Here is a 17,788-nt window from a genome sequence, read left to right as displayed (position 1 = left end):
TTTCTCCCATGTGAATTAAATTAAGACTCTAAGTAACTGGTATCTATACCAAAGATCGTTATAAAACTGGCCTCTGTGTCCTTGGTCCCAGTGTACCCTGTTGTCCTTGGAGGAGGCACACACATCTGTCATTCACTTGCCTGCAGTTTCTGAGGTGGCGGGATGCCAGCCCTGGCCAAGTGTTCACAGTGTAGAGTGCTTTAGATTCTTCTGAAATGAAAGTCAGTATGTAAATGTGCAACATGACATTATTATTCTAGCTTCCTGGCTGCTTTCAGCAAGCACTGACTGCCACATGAGGTCTCAAGTGTTCTGGCATAGTGTGCAAGTGTTCAAAAGAAGTTAAAGTAATGAAATTGGATCTACATTTCCATAGATATTCAAGCTGGCATGGAGGAATGGAGTCATAGAATCAGGGTTGGATGGTCTCCACCAAACAGCCTAGGCAAGTGCCTGTGATGCCAGGCTACTAAGCAGAATTTTCAATTGTGAAAGGCCACCACTGTTTCTTCCTTTGGCTCTAAAATTGCAAAATATGCACATTTCTCCTAAGGTCACACCACTCTCTAGGTGCTTAAATGTAATGCTCAATCTCCACCCATCCATTACCTGGAGCACACCAGCTTTGCTTAAATTCAGTATTTTAAAATGAACTAAGCACCAAAAAGGGGAAAAAATGTTTAGTTAGAACCTAATACAGCATATACTACTGTATAAAATATATGACTATTATTTTTAAGAAGGTGGTCAGGCTTAGTTTGTATATGATCTAAGCAGTATCCACATAGTAGATTCCAGGTTTTGGTGGGTTTTTTTTTTTTTCTTTTCTTCTTCTTTTTTTTTTTTTTTTTGCAGTTTTCATAGCTCACAAATCTCAAGTGCATCCAGCATTCTCTGCTGCTGCTGCTGAAATATCTAGAGCCACAACAAAAGTTAGGTTTATGGGCGGTGGGGTCAAGAAACTGGGTCCGCTAAGTATATCTCGGTGAATCCAGAAGCACTGTAGAATCCGGGTTTGGTAATTCTGGGGCCTCCCCTCTCTCTTATACCTTCCTCCCCCAAATGTATGTTCTGCTCATCAGAGCAAGTGCAAAGGAACCCGAGGCTCTTGCTTTGCAGCCATCTTTATAAGCACAAATCCATGACGCTGGGTCCCCTTTCTCCTCATGTTCCTTAAAATCCTGATATTTTCATGGGTTCCAATTATCCATTTATATACACACAAAAATGAAGTTGATTTAAGTTTAAAAATGCAAGAGAGGGACAACACAAATAATTCAAGCAATGAAGAATACCTTTACTCATACAGAGTTTCTTTTTTATTGCATTTTAGGACAGTGAAAAAAAGGGATTTATAAATAAAATCTATGCCATCCAGGAGGTTTGTGTCAGTGTCCAGAACATCCTAGATGAAGTGGCTTCCTTTGGCGAAAGGATAAAGAAGTGAGTGACGGTGACATGTGAGCCCCGGTCTTCTGTGGGACAGGGTGTCCATTTGTTTCTCGAAGGGTGAAATGCCACATCCTTTTTGGCAGGGGACACTCCTTCTGGGTGCTCTATTGCTCAGTTTCATCATTTATTTCTGCCAGTCTTTGGCTTTATGAAAGTTCTGTCAATTTCCTTCCTGAAATTTAGAACATATTGGTTGGAAAGAAGTCATACTTGTAGCTTTGAAGAAATAACACCGTCCTAAATTTTAGCACATTTTTCACTGTGAAAGACTTTGTTCTTAAACGGAATATGAAATTGTGATAGGAAAAAAATAAACCAAGCTATATGAGGACTTCAGGTAATTAAGATACACCTGCATTTTATTATTGGTCTAGTTATATTTTCATCAAGTGACACTAAATTTTTTTCAAAATTGTATTTATGGTACCCTGCAAAAGTATTTTTTTCAAGTTTGTATTTAAATAGCTGAGATCCATAATTATCAATAAACTAATGCTCTTTCATTTAGAAAATGCACACAATTTTTAAAATTATAAAAACAGCATCCCTTTTCCTTGACTTTTTAAAATTAGGAAATAGAGCTTCACTGAGCTCTAATGCAAAATTAAGAAACTTATATTCTTAATCTTATATACTTATGTTTTATCTAAAACAATGTTATATTTTTTAAAAAGTGTATTTACAACACTTATCAGTTAAAAGATATACTAAGACCCTCATACTTCTAAATTATGTAAAAATTGGCCTACATAATGATTGCTAATGGTCTATTCAAGAAGGGGTGCCAAATTCTGGAGAAACCTTTATTTTCTTAGTTTAATGTATCTATTCATTGTTTGTTATTCATAACCAAAAGTTTTCTACAGATCTGAATCCTTGGGCATACACAGAATTTGAAAGGAGTAAATTATTTAAACTAAAGGTGTGAGTCATTCATCTGGTGCCTGTCATGTTGCAAGGGATAATGCATTTTATTTTGTATAATTTTTTGTTTAATATATTTCCGCATGTGTAGGTGCTGAGTTTCTACTTTCTTACATTATATTAGACAGAACAGCCCCCCTCTCACTCTCAGATGTGCCTTTAGGAAACATTCAGTCTTGGCCTTCTGAAGACCATTCCCGTATCTTTTCTCTCTCCTTCTTCCTCTCATCTCCAAGAATGTTTACCTGTCCTCTACACGCTATCCACTGAAACAGTGTGAAGCCCTGAATTTGGGGCATTTCCCCATTGAGTGTTGTCTTTTATCTGGGGTACACAGTGTGCTGATACCCGACAAAAACATCTGATTTATACCAAAATACCATGGATCAGGCAGTGAACGCCTGGGAGGAAGAAGCTCCTTTGTAACTCTAGGTGGTAGAAGGCCTCAGAACAGATGCTTGGCTGGAAAACATGCCTAGCTGAGGGATATGACCCCCAGATCTTGGCAGTGGTTCAGCCTTAGGGAAACCTGGGTTTTGCAGAACTTCCTATGCTAAGTACAGGAAGATGGCACAGGAGCCAGTGAGTCTTGGAGGAATCATCTCTCCCGCAAAATGATCTTTTGGATGCTAAAAAAGAGAAATTCTCCTGGGGTCACATGAAATTAAACATCCAGAAAGCAGATTCAGAAGCAATCTTTAAGCACAAAATGAAAGGGCTCTATAATTACCATATCTTGTTACTAAATAATCATTCCAGAACTTTCTTGAATTGCATCCCTTTTGGGGGAAGATCATATTCTAGATTTAGATTCCATAATGCAGAGTGTAGAAATAGAAAAGGGCAGTTTTATTTTATTTTATTTTTCTAACAGCTACACTGGTGAGGATTCTTTGCCATTTATCCTTCCAATAGGATTAAGGAGAACACAGGGAGTTCTTCAGTGGGGCTGCCCAGAAGGAAGGTTTTCTGAGTGAAAAGCCAGTGTCCTCACACATGGAGTTGTGTGATGGATGACTCTGAGCTGAGCCACATGAAAACAAGCAGATCCCTTAGCCTTCTGTTCTCTCCACAAAAAAGCAGAAGCAAGGGAGGCACAGGTGTCCATCAGGAAGGGAAGGCATGATCCTTTACCTGGTGAGTTACAGATGCTCACTCTTGACCATAAGAGGAAGAAGACAAAGATAGAAAAGCCAGACCCCAAGGATTACTGAAAATAGGATAACCAGATTGACCCAACATTGGCTCTTTTAGTAGAAAAAAATTTCAGGAAATGATTTTGACCTAGAGAGAAACAAAAACCAAGCTACATGCTACAAAGCTAAGGAACAACTAATTCCTAAGTATTATGCTGAGGCATTGTATGGAAGAAAATCTTTTAGCAATCATCCTTTATTGGGTCAAAACTGCCCTGAAAATAAAGTCACCTCAAGTAAGTACAATATACAATATCAGGAAATTAGAAGAAATAAAAAACACTAACATTTATCTACATGAACAATATGTTTTGCTGAAGTGTCTTAGGGGTCTTCTCACTGTCTCATAAGAAAAAAAGTGCCATAAATGAGATTCCTTGAGTTGATTAGTTCTAGTAATTTCACCTTGATTCACATAAGCATGTTACCACCACAACCTGTCTTCCTTGACAGAATAAACTATCCCCATTGTATAAATGGGGAAAGGGTTTTGACTCAGCTAAATCCACATAACAGAATCTAGGCTTTGAATACAGATCTGCTAACTTCTTGGCTCTCATGCTAAAGGGTCAGACAACATGATATGTTAGTTCCCCTTTAGTGGATGAACACTTAGGAGAAATTTCAAAGAATGCAATGGTATGCCTGTAAATGGTGATATATTTATATGCCCAACCCTGGAGGATCTACACAGTGTTTCTATTTTCTTTATAATTTTGGCACACTCTTAAGAAGTACCAGACTGGCTTCCATCAAAAATCCTTAAGTGATTATAATCTTCCCATGTTCCATTTCCTTGATTTTTCTACTCTTTTAAAAACATTTTTACATCATAGTTTTTGCTTTTGTCTTCATTTTTCTTTTTGTCTCAGTAAATTCCTTCCCATCTCCTCAGTACTTTTTTTTTTGTAACTTCTTCTGTTCATTGGTCTCATTTCCATTTGTTATCATGTCTTGTCAGTACTGAGTCTTGCAGCCTTCTCTGACCCAGCTGTCTATGTTACCAATTACTTTTGCCAGAATGCTGTCCTTTACAAGAAGTACGTGAGAGATAATAGTAAGCAATGCTGATTTTATTAATTATGTATGTATTTCTGGGAAGAAGGGCAATGATAAGAAGTGAAGTTTTGCAAGGCTAACTGTTCTGTTCCTCTTTCCTGATTTCCAGTTCTATTTGAAACATAGCTGAGGTAGGACAAGTGAGTATTCCTTAAGGAATTTTAACATTCAGAGGATTTTTTTACACAACCATGTAAGATTTACATCTACCAAGAGTTGCTTTATTCCCAATGTGGGGAATACCGAGAGTTGATAGAAGGAAGAATGGTGGGTCCAGAGGCATTCCCCTCTGAAAAGCCAGAGAAAACAAGGATGGGTACTAGTCTTAGCAGCAGAAAAATGAAGATCTTCTTTCATGTGGGGAGTCACCCAAGTAGCACAACAGCTTTAGACTCTGAAGTCACCTGGAACAATCTGGAGGAGTTGGCAGCAAGACTCTTTACCTGGGCCCAGTTCCTCATGGAACTGAGCAGATTATGGTTAGTCTGTGTCCTCTGATAACCTATTACAATTGGAATCTATTCCAGAGAGAAATGCAGACTAACTAGGTCCCAAGTAAGAATCATTATGTATTTTAATATTTGAAAAAAGTATGAAAGTACTCAGATTGCTGATGTGTTAATTTTCCATTCAGCACTTTCAACTGGACCGTCCCATTCTTAAGCTGGCTGGCCATTGTAGCCCTCTGTGTGTTCACAGTCATCCTGTACTGCATTCCGCTGAGATACATTGTCCTTGTCTGGGGTAAGTAAAGCCTCCCCCACTCCCCCAAACTGTCTTAGCTGCTAGGAACAAACTATGTTTAAAAGATGAGTTATACTGTCAGCAGTTCCCTGTATTTATGGTCATGAAACTTACTCCATGATGAAAGGAGACAGGTCAGTTAAAAATCACAACAGTATAAAGATTTAGGTCTACCTGCAAAATGCATTTTTCTTATCTGGCACACTAGGCTTCATCATACTATAAACATGTTAGCTGTGCAGATTCTTCATATATCAAAGTGTAGCTTTGTCTAGATATCCCTCTGATTTATTTTCACCATTGATATACAAACAGAGGCATTTCAATCCTTTCAATCCATATGGTGCATTTAGGAAAATATGCTTTTCTTGCTGTTGTATTTTATCTTGTGGAAGTATATGTAAACATGGTACTATACATGGCTGCCTGTTTAAGAGGTCACCTTTAGCATTCGGGAAAAGGGTCCTCAGTACTTGCAGGTTCCTTAGGAACAAAAAGATCCTTTTATGCGTACTAAACAAGAATGTTTCTATAAAGACCTACGTTAAAGGTGATTTTTTTCAGTCCTAACTTTTAATGCAACTATGCTGCATGCCAACAATTCTTATGCATCTGGGCTCCATTTAGGAGACTGTCAGTTGCAGCATTCTTCTTTTTTTTTTCTTTCCTGACAAAATTCTTGGTTTGGAAAACAATTTTCAGTCTCTAGGATCTACTGTAACATTCATAATATATAAACAAGACTGGGTAGAAGAATTCTTTACTTACCCCTCACCCGCTTACACATACACCTAAGATTGCTAAAACAAATCAAATACAAAATGCAGAGAACCAAAATGAGTCTTAGCTTCGGAAAGCATGTGCTTACACTGAAAGCAAAATTCTTTTCTTTTCAAAGCTTTTGAAGAAATATATTGGAATAAAGTGAGTTCAAGTCTGATGACTCCAAGCCCTCCACTTTTGAAGATTACTATTTCCAGTAATAGTCTTTTTGGCCCAACTTGCCATATATTGAGGAAGCCCTCTTACCCCTTATTATCACTATAATTACCCTTACAGTCTGGGTGAGAGGCAGGGGAAATGGTAATTATTTTTTCCTTTCCTAATTTCTATAATTCAAAGAAATTCAATTTAGCCAGCACTTTCATTATATAAGGGAACAATAATTTCTACTACATTCTTGCTTCCTATTGTATGTTCATCTTTTTTTTTCCTGTTAAAACAGATGCTGCTTTACAGAAAAAAATAGGGTAGAATGTCATGTGTCGCGGTTTATTAACTCGAATCTACCTTGCCTTGGCTTGTGGAGTCATCTCTGTTGCAGCAGGTGGTGGTGAATGCCCTGTTCCCCCAGGTTCGCAGAAACTGGAGCCCAGGGCAGACACCTAGCTGTGTAACCTGCAGTGCCCTCACTGACTAGTTGTCTTAAAAGTAATTTTGCAGAATGTGTTTGGGCCTCTTGTTTCATCAAACAAAATAAAACAAGAACAATATTCCTTTAGTGGTAGGTGATTGCTGAAATATTAGCCAGAAATTTAAGACATAGGTCTTACATGAGGAGATGGACCAAAATCAAGATTCCAGAAGTTTATTCTGCATGAACTCCCTGAAGAATGCTCTAGTTTATGGCTCACTTTTTATCAATTTGTTGATTTCATGTAAAGGTGCTTGCTTATTTTTTTTACGAAGTTGGGGGCAAATCTTTTCATTTCAGGTTTGAAAAAAATAAACATCATGTGTCTTCTAAACATTTAGCTGGCATAACAGCAGCACACACCCACACCTCCAAAAAGGTGCATCTTTTGGAAAAGAGGAAACCAAATAAGTTAGACATCTTGCCTTAACAATCTTAACCCAAAAAGTAGGAAAGCAAGTTTCATCATAAATGAAACACTCAAGCAAGGCTTCTCAGTAGACTGTAACACAGGGGGGAAAAAAAGCCAGATATCGCTAATTACCCCCAGGGAACCTCCTTTATTTCCCACATAGAAAGCCTTTCCTGCTTGGAAGAAGCTACTGAAGTACAAAGTGAAAAAGCAGCAGCTGAGCTGGGAAGGAGGAAGAAATGAAGGAGAAAAAAAAGGCGAGAGGGAAAAAATTGGGTGTACTGGTTCACTGAGTCACTGGCTTACAAGTTAGATCTTCAAATTACTACAACACTTTTGACAGAAACGTGCTTTGTTTAACTCCAACTTTGTTTCAGGCATCAATAAATTTACAAAAAAGCTTCGGAGTCCATATGCAATTGATAACAATGAACTACTTGACTTCCTTTCCAGAGTCCCTTCAGATGTACAAGTGGTATGTAGGTTTCGTTATTATTGCTATTTTAATGTAGTGTGGTACTGAGTTTTAGCTTTTATATCCTTCTGATTTCAAAGGCTTTAGAAGAGCTGAGTAAAATTAATAAAGCCTGTGTAGCAGATTTTACCAGTCAGAAGTTTAGCCTACTTGGGGTGTTATCCAAGAAGAACTTAGACAATGGGAGAAAGAGCAGCTGCATAAAGAACCTACCAGAGCTGTTAGGGAAGATCCTCCTGTCCAAGTTAGTTCAGCTGGAGTTTGTGACGGGGTGTATGACCTGAGGGGAGGAAACAGGAATATTAGATGATGAAAGCAAAATATGCCAGTGGACATTTAAGAAAAAAAAAAATCTTTCCAGAATTTGCAAGAATTACAAGTAAGTTTTAAGTCTATTTTGGAGATCAGTAAGGAGAAGAAAGCTGACTGCTTATCTCAAAAATCCTTCGTAATCCTTTGAGGTTAATGCCCATTAACCATCAGCTGTTTTCAAAATAAAAGAAGGTTTGTTTGTTTTTAAATTAAAATCCTGAAGCTGGGTTACAGTGATACCTTTTTCATTTGCTATGACATGATAGTGGCCTGGATGGAGATTAAGACTGTATTAAACACATGATAAATTATAAATACATGATAAATTGTAAAAAACCATTATCGAGCCCTTTAAAATTGATGTAGATGGTTTTGCTTTTAATGTAATGTGTTACAGACAGTGACGACCATTACTAAAGTTCACATCAGGGCTCCATGTAGTTTCCAACAGGATTTCCCTTATTCTTGCTCTGTCATTCTACTGCTTTCTGCATCTCAGCTGCAGATCCCAAACAGCTTCTAGAATGAGCACTTTCTTCCCCCCAGCACAGTCTCTCATTCCTTTGCTTTTCCTTTCTTTGCCAGAAAGTGGCCACCTGACCAGTCTTCCTCTGAACTCTGTTTAAACAGGTGCAATACCAAGAACTGAAACCAGATCCTTCTCATAGCCCATATAAAAGAAAGAAAAACAATCTTGGCTAGCCAGCTTCCAGCACTGAGGAGACCAGCATCTGTTTGGGAAGATAAAAGAAAAAGCCCTCAGCCTGAGCAGCATTTCCTTTCTTTCAGATTTTTATTTATTTTGCCTTTTTATCATGATCGAGAGAATTTGTAAATAGTGTACAAAGGCATATGTCTTTGAAAAAATACTTCTATTGTACAGACTCAACTTGATAAAGGTTTTGCTACTGCTTTGTGAAAGCCTTGTTAGCTGTGGAAAATAATATAACACACTGAAAGAACAAATATAAGAATGATAACATTGGAAGATATATTCTTATCTAATTGCAAGTAGATTACTCACCTGTGCTCTGATTAAGTCTACATCAACTGTAAATGTCAATTTGATTTTAATTTTTTTTTTAATGTGACTATTTTTTTATCTGAAAAGTAATCCATTACAGTTTTCTATGTTTTATACATTTCAAAAGGGAGGGAACTACCAAAGCCTAAATAATGGAATGGATGCATATCAATTTAACATATATTCTGGCTTTAAATCCCGACATTCACTCCTGTGCAAATTACTTAGGTATGACTAGCCTGATTTTAAGCTAATAAGTGAAGGTACATTCACTCCCTCAAGAGACTCAATACTCAGAAGGTTAGAAAGTTTTCTTTATAGAATTTCAATCATTCCATCTAAAACCTTAAAATCTCTACAGGACTACACAACATAAATACTGCCAGTTTATAAACGATTGCCTATCTGAATTTTTATACCTACTACTACTTTAATTTATACATAGTTAGCAAATTAGCAACCCCGTAAGTACAGTTATCAAAAATACTAGTAAACTACATTCATATCGCTTTTGGTGTCAGATTGTATCTGTGCATCTAAAAATATTTTAATACTCGAGTGCTCTCACAGAAAAAAAAAAACTCTGCTTTCTCATTAGATTACTGAAATGCTTTAATTCATACTATGATTTTGTTATTAGTGTGGATTTTAATGTAGAGAATTCAGTGTGCTAAGTGATATGCCAGTGCTTCACTACCTTCATTTATTAAAAAAATCATTCTTGATTATGCATGAAAACCTGTTTTGTAAAATAAACTGCTTGGGGGTGGTGGTTGCCTTTATCAATGTTTCACTATTATCATAGAATCTATACTTAAAAATTGCATTCCCAAGACTCTTAAAGTAGTTTTTGTATCTCACTCCCTGGTATACTGAGGGAGCATAACTGTGGAGAAAAAATAACTTGGTTGGTTGAGAATGTATTACTTCCCTGACTTGGCAGGGGATTACACTCAGTTGAAATTGCAGCAGACAATGCTTTGCACTACTTTATTAATAATAAACTTGGATGGGGTAAAAGGGTTATACTGGAAAAATTATAGAAAAGCTTAAAAGAATGTATATTTCACTCTAAAGGAAGATTCTTTAACAATAAGTGTAATCTCATTGAAGCTGATTTTTAAAGTATTTTTATTTTAGAGATAAGTTGTTAAATACTATTTCTTATAATAGAACTATTTTGATCTGTTTATACACTATGCTTGAATGTCAATTAAATTCCCTTTCTACAGAAAGGCTTTGACCTCAACATGCTTTATTTAATGTATCATGTTTAAAATGACATGCTTCAGTCTGCATACCATCACTGTTTGTTGCTAAAAACAATGTTCCATGAACATGGTGTTACTACCCAAAGTTTATTGATAACTGTTCAATTATACCTTATGTGAGACTTTTATGTTCTGTGCTGACAATGTGTACTCAAATGTCTATAAGCCTGATATTCTACAACCTCAGATGTATCTAGTGGATAGTAACCATTAACAGATGACTAATTTGTTTGTTTCACTGTATCAAATTTCAGATGTTTAGTTCAATGGTAATGTTGACTACACATTCACTGCATTAAATATAAAAGACAATAATCTTTCCCATGTATAATCAGCACTCTTTTTTTTTTCCAGTGGTTCAGAGATTGATGGGGGATTGTGTGCATATTCTTAAAAATTATATTTCACTTGGAGAAATACAGATTTGGTTTAAACAAACAAGGCTTTTTCCTGAAACTCTGACTCTCATATAAAAATACCTCTGAAGGGGTGAGCATCCAATGAAATTAGAGGAATAAGAACTAGCTTGAGGCACAAAAGTGATATTCAGGGAAATATTCATTGCTTTTAGAAACTACTACATTCACAGGCTGAAAACAGAATATGTATAGTTAAAATCTTAACTATTTCTTTCCCCTTCTCACATAAGGTACAATTCTGTCTTGAGAGCTGCCTGACTTGCCTTCATTTTGAGAGATTTGTGATGTAAATATTTCAAGTTATCTGACGAGACTGAATGTCACTCTAACATCTACTTGGACTGCTAACATTGTAGATATTGTGAACAATTATATTCCTTTAGTATCTTTTAGTAAATTCACTGAGTCATTATTCATATTCTAAACTATTACTGCCATTAGTTGTGATAATTCATAAATGCATATTTGTGCTTTTTAATTTTTTCTCCACTTATCAAAAATAACATAATAGTACTTCTCATCCATTCTGGTACTGTTCCAGACTCAAACTGATTGACAGGTTCTGTAGGAATTCCAATTTTTGAACATTCTATATGCACTAGGATAATCTGAGTTGGGAGATTCTTTAAAGGACTCTGTGATATATTTATTGAATACCAACTGTATGACCCTGTTATATGCAATGGTCAAAGCAATGATTGTATATTAAAATCAAATCTGGAGTTGAAGTACAGTGAGAGCCAAATTTAATTGATACATTTCTAAAAATTATCTTTTATAAAATTTTTATGCTGCCTTTACAAGTGAATAAAAACTCAGAAGTAAACTCTTATCTAGGGACCACAGGAGATTTTTTTCCACTTTCATCTCATATCTAAGGTTTCCTATGCTGAAAGTAGTCAACATTTGTATTAATGTTATTCAAAGGTAGTAATTTCAGTGAATAAACTTGTTAAATGGGCCTAAGTGTTTTATAATGTTGACTTAGCATTAAGAACAAACAAAAAGGTATAAGGCAGTTATACCTTTTTGCTCCAGAAATACAAGACAGCTACCATTATACTTCTTGAAAAACATCTCAGGTATTATTAAATTAATACTCGCTTAAATCCTGGGGCTTTAAATGAATAGCGTGATTTCACACACACGTGTGAGTGTGTGTACAGATGTCTATTCATTGGTTTGATTAGGGTATCTAGAATCGGCCTTTTCTAATTGCTCAGTCAAGTATGAATTTAAACCAGATAGAAAATAATGTAGTAAATTCTTTCTTAAATTAGTGTCATTCCTTTCCATTATAATTCTTTTTCCTGGGATGATTGGTGTAACTGAAAGAAAACAAAACATTATTATTTTCTTTTTTTTTTGGTGAAAATGTTACCCTCTGGCACCTCAGTTTCTTTCATATAGTGGCAATTTGTATAGAGGCAGTCACATCAGATTTATTTCAGCTGAATGGCTGAAGTTTGAGAAATACTATTGAAAAATCTCATTAAAAAAGAATAGTATGCAAATAAAAACTATCAAATGTCCAAAGCAATCACATAATGTAGAAACTAAGAGCACCATGAAAGGTTTGCTGGAACTTAATGATTCTGTGCTTTTCAAAGGAGGGATCTGGGTTAAGAATCAAAAAATAAAAAATCAAATATTATGAATGATCTCAAATGAGTTTCAATTTATTGGGCTCTTCCCTGACATTCTAAGCTTAAACAAAACAAAACAAAACAAAAAAACCAAAAACCAAACCAAAGTGTTCTATTACATGCACAAGCAGTAATTTTGTAAAGACAGGTTTTTAAATTTATATGATTATCCGTACCTCCAAATGTCACTGAAAAATTATTACTCCATTTTTAAAAAAGTAAAATACACTGCTGTTCTGCTTTAGTCAATTAAGTGTTACTATATTAGGTGGAAAGATTTCTTTCAAGGAAAGTGGAAATGGTTTAGGTAAGTAGCCGTGCCTAAGTTTTTTCAGTATGTAGCAAAATTACAATTGCAGTGCAATTATCCCGTACTACAGATTCTTCAATATTCCTTCCAAAGAAAAAAGGAGTGGCCAACCTGAGCCAATGAGTGAACCTGAAAACTACCTTATTTTCTCTGGAGGGATACATTTAAGGAGATCCTGAGGCCTGGCTGAGTGGAACTGTTGCTCCCATTAGTGAAGATGATAATATGGGTTCAGTTTCACTTTCTAGTCGAAGACAAGCTCAAAATGGCTCGAGTCCATTTGAAGGATTTTATTTTGCCAGAGTTCAAATGGTGACAGGTTTGGAGGAAATGCTAAATTCATAGAAAAAGCACACCTGGCCCTCACTACTCATACTCATCTTTTGCATTATTGGAGACACCTGAGAATAGTCGAGCATTGTTACAGAGACAGCTGGACCACAGAAGAGAGAGGAGGGGAAGCAAATGACAATATTTGTCCCAAGCTCAAAGACCCCTTTTTAATAAAGCTATCAGAGAACTGAAACCTTATAACGATATGCCCCACAAAACATTCTTTCTAGAGTAGTAATTATGAAAAGTCAAAATCTCTGTGTACCTTGTAACACTGCAACCATGGAAAACAATTTATCGGTGTGAAGAACTAATAAGTTCTTAGAAAAATTTTACAAAGACAGAAGTGTCTATTTGCTATTATACAAGGCGGAGTATGTAATTTTGTCATCTTTGTTGTACAACAGAGGAAGTAGCTAACAATTTCTGAGCAAAAAAACACAATGGTATACCTACCTCTTACGTCTGGCCTAAAACTCTTACAAACTTCAGTTTCCATTAACAGAGAACATAGCAAAGAGTAAGAAGGTCTTTGAAGCACATGAGAAGCCATCCAGAAAACACTATATGTATCTGACAAAGGAGTTCTTAAACAGATTATTGTGATGTTCATTATTTGTGTGAAATTGCTTGACATCACTTTTAAAAACATTCATTTTCAGAAGAGAAAAACATTTTTTAAAAATCAAAACATACAGCACTTGGTAATTTAAGCAAGAGCAAAATACTCTGACTTATGGGTTGGGGTACCAAGTATTCACCATCCAATCTTGCACACTGTGATGCTACATACTTGATACACAGTACATTTAATGCATATTTACTTGATTTCCCTCCCATGACTGTGACAATAGCCCTGACCGGTAGGTAAGAAATCTTCCTCCAAAAAACAGATGTATACTATCAGGTGGTACTATAGTTACCATGTAGGTATCCAGGATATTTATACAGAACAACGGTAAAAAGATTGTTCTGAGTTGTACTACTTAAAAGAGTACCTTACAAGAAGCTATTCTGCTGGCCTTCACAGAAGAGGTGCAAAACAGTATGCTCTGGAGAGCTGTGGTAAGATACTCTCAGAATTCGCTCAACAGAGGGTTGTTTGTATCTGCATTAATGTTGCAAATAAGTTATAAAGTGGATATTTTTTCGGATTGATGACAGAAGAAAATATTCCTAATACAGTAGTATCCTTTCAAAGCCATTTAAGGTACAATCTTTGAATAAATGTAGCTATCATTTAATCTTACCAGTTTCTCCCTGCTTTTGTGTCGAATCTGAAAAGTCTCACCAGAGAACAAGTAATTCTTCAGGTCCCATAAATTCTAAAATCAGAAAGTAAAGATATGTTACATGTTATGACTCTACATGGTATCCACATGAGCAAGTTTAATCTTTACCAATTTAAGAGTACTACAAAAGGGTAAAGTCCACCCAGTTCCCGCTTCAACATACTTGGGGCTCCATTTTGAAGTGTCTTAAAGCAAAGACTAGAGAAGCGTATCAGTAAAGTGGTAAGTCAGATTCACTTTCAAAAAAGGAGCACATACATAGTGTATTTTTTGAGATCTGTGTTAGATAATACTAATTATACTTTTAATTATATCCAACTTTAAATAGTATATTAAAACTGTAGTTTACCTTTTAAAAATCCAGTAAGTGCCACTTTAAATAAGGCAACTTTAGAAAAATTTCAAGGATTGATTCTTACTTAATTTAGGAGCATTACTTTCAAAATAAATTGGTTACTGGTATTATAAACAAATATAAATCATTACAAAGAAATCTGGAGAAGTAAAAAGGAAATATCCAAAACTTTTCCATATAAAGACAATCACTATAAGCAATTTTTTTACTTACAATCTTTTTCCTTATGTAATTTAGATAATATATTTACGTTACTTTTTTTTTTAAAAGAGAGTCTTGCTGTGTTGCTCAGGTTGGCCTTGAACTCCTGGGCTCAAGTGATCATCCTGCCTCAGCCTCTCAAGCAGCTGGGACTATAGGCATATGCTACCATGTCTGGCTGAGAAAATCATTTTTAATAACATTTAGCTTCAATTTTAAAAATATTAGTATTAGTAAAAAATGGTATTTAGGTAGAAGGTCCAACCATTTTTAATAAGTAGCTTTCAACTCTGAGTCCATTTCCTCTAGTAACATGGGTAAGTATGAACTTAACAGTATTTTGGGGAGTGTAAAAGAACTGAAATGACAGGAAAATAAGAAATGAGATGCCAAGATTTGCCTGTGAAAAAGAACTGAGTATTACTATTCAAAACAGCCTTTTTCTCACAGGAAGACAAATACCACGTGATCTCACTTATATGTGGAATCTAGAAGAGTTGATCTCATAGCAGTAGACAGTAGAATGGTGGTTTACCAGAGGCTGGGAAGGGAAACGGTGGGGAGGCAAAGATGGGGAGAGGATGGTCTCAAGGGATACAAAGTTAGTTAGATGAACTAAGAAGAGTAAGTGCTGATGTTACATAGTGGGGCGACTACAGATAATAACAATGTATTATATTTGAAGATAATTTCAAAAGTGGGCCTTGAATGTTATCACCACAAAGAAATCGTAAAGATTTAAGATAAAGGACATGTTAACTATCATGATTTTATCATTATACAATGTACACATGTACTGAAGCATCACACTGTACCCTAATAAACATATACAATTATTATGTGTCAATTGTTTTTTAAAAAATGGTGGAAAAAAATCTAGCTTGTTTCTGATACCATTAGAACTGGAATTTTATTATTCTTTATTTTTTATTAAATTGAATTTCAACCAAAAGAACCTTCTATAAAACAATTATCTGGACCTTTGGTTTAGTTTATCAAATATTATTCAAAATTTTCAAAGACCCAGTTTATTTCCGAGATTAGTCTACATACTTTTTGTCTGATTTTATACCTTCACTAACTTCCATCAATATAATAAACAGTACCTAGAAATCTTTACCCTTTGGATTCCTTTAAGTAGAATGACTCAACCATTTTTTCCCTCATCTCCTGACCAGTTTTCACCTTTACAATTCTGCTTTTAAGTTTTCATGGAAAATTTCATGGAAAAAACATATTTTAATTTTACCAGATTTTACTTATTGCTCTGTAATTTTATCTCTAATGTAAAAAGGAAAGAATGCAAAGTAGAAAAATGCATCTTTAGGATGAAGCCAGGTAACAAAGATACATATTCCTTTAAACAAAAACAAAAACACTATCATAAATCAAACTATTCTGGTCATTAGAAAAATTTACTAAGAGTCATGACATAAACATTGTTGACCTAACCTTTAGGTTGAGAAGTCACTGACAACAAACTAAGTTATTTTCATCTGTCAACACTTTAAGATTAATGATTTTTCAGTATTACTATTTATTTCACTTTGAGACAGAATAGAGAAGCAGTGGTAATTTTAGTTCATCTACTATCAAGATAAATGACAGTATGATAGGTATAAATTCAAACCTGGATTCCAGATTTTCAGTTCAGAGCAACTTACTTTCTGGAAGTGCTAAACCTTTTGTTTTGTTTTGTTTTGTTTTTTTGTTTAAACTTCCACTCTTTGGTAGAATGAAATTGTATGTCCCAAACTAGTAAGCCATTCTCTATTAATGTTTAACATCCATAATCGCTTGATCCAACTCAGATACTTTGGCAAGGAAGAGGATTAGAGTTCCAAAATCTGGGTTCTACATCTAAAAAGATTTGGGGCCATGATATAAAAATCACTAATTTGGAAGTATATGTTTTAATTCTAATTGGGAATAACTATTTATAAATACCTGAATAAGGGCTTTTGGGATCTATATTTGTTAAAGGCAATATGATATTATATATTACATATATAACAATACTACATATTTTGTTAGGAATACTGTTTAATACATAGTCACTTTGCTGATATAACATTGTTGATCTTTAATTCCGCAAGTAGTTTAAAAACCCAGAACAGAGTTCATTACACTTCTGTTTTAAAAAGGGGGTGGGAGGGATTATCAATATGTCTCTTGAAAAACAAAAAGGATAACATTCTAAAACAAAAAGTCACTTGTATCTAGTACTAAGGATTGTATTTCAAGCTTTTTAAAAAACATAGTTTAAGTGTATTTATAATCAAAACCATACACTTACACTAAAAAAAGACACTAACAAATTTAAATATAAAAAGTATTAGGAACAGCTTGCACATATTTGAGATGTTCTGTAAGATTAGTATTTAAGAAGACAAACTCTTTTTAAACATCTAATAATAAACGATGTTAAAAATGTTTTATTTCTTTTGAAAAGGTCTTTGATTAGGACTTGCATTACCTTGAAAATGTATGCTCAGAACCAAGTAAAACAACACTTCAACCGTATCTAATTAATTTATAGCCTATAATTTCAAAATATATACCACAGCAAATAACTACCGAAGTATATTCTCCAACTACAGTTCATTTTTACCTACAAGGTGAATTTTCCGATAACATAATTTGATTTACAAGGAACAGCTAACTATTCTATGTTTCTTGTTTTGACAACACCAGGCAGAGCCTAATTCAAATAATGCTATCACTGACCTTTCTAACTCAGTCCACATTTGTTATAAAAACAATTATTATTCCTAGTTTTGCAAGCTCCACGTCAGCAGGAGGTGCAATCGGCATGAAAGCTACCTGATAAATGCCTCAGGGAGAGAGTGCCTCATGTCACTCAAAGATGACCCTTTCCTACTGATTAAGGAGCAACAGTGACAGGCTCTCATCAAGTTCACCGCTTAACTGGAAAGGTGTATAAAGGCA

General features: G+C 35.1%; 1 protein-coding gene across 5 annotated transcripts in view; it reads left to right on the top strand.

Moving 5' to 3' along the window:
- MCTP1 (multiple C2 domains, transmembrane 1) overlaps positions 1-10,611 on the top strand; it is a 599,307-nt gene extending 588,696 nt beyond the window's left edge. For 3 of the 5 annotated variants that reach the window (XM_011944270.1, XM_011944271.1, XM_011944268.1), the window contains 4 exons: positions 1,334-1,443; positions 5,266-5,375; positions 7,579-7,676; positions 8,619-10,611. In XM_011944270.1, the coding sequence (XP_011799660.1) occupies positions 1,334-1,443; positions 5,266-5,375; positions 7,579-7,676; positions 8,619-8,690 (390 nt within the window). In that variant the 3' untranslated portion in view covers positions 8,691-10,611. The remainder of the gene's footprint in view (positions 1-1,333; positions 1,444-5,265; positions 5,376-7,578; positions 7,677-8,618) is intronic. The other 2 variants (XM_011944272.1, XM_011944269.1) reach the window with 1 other exon arrangement.
- Positions 10,612-17,788: the final 7,177 nt, after the last annotated feature.

The sequence above is a fragment of the Colobus angolensis genome, unplaced genomic scaffold, assembly GCF_000951035.1.
Source record: "Colobus angolensis palliatus isolate OR3802 unplaced genomic scaffold, Cang.pa_1.0 Scaffold23, whole genome shotgun sequence".
In the NCBI taxonomy this organism is placed as follows: Eukaryota; Metazoa; Chordata; class Mammalia; order Primates; family Cercopithecidae; genus Colobus; species Colobus angolensis.
The sequence above is the reverse complement of the archived record's forward strand: the minus strand, read 5'-3'. Positions and strand labels throughout refer to the sequence as shown.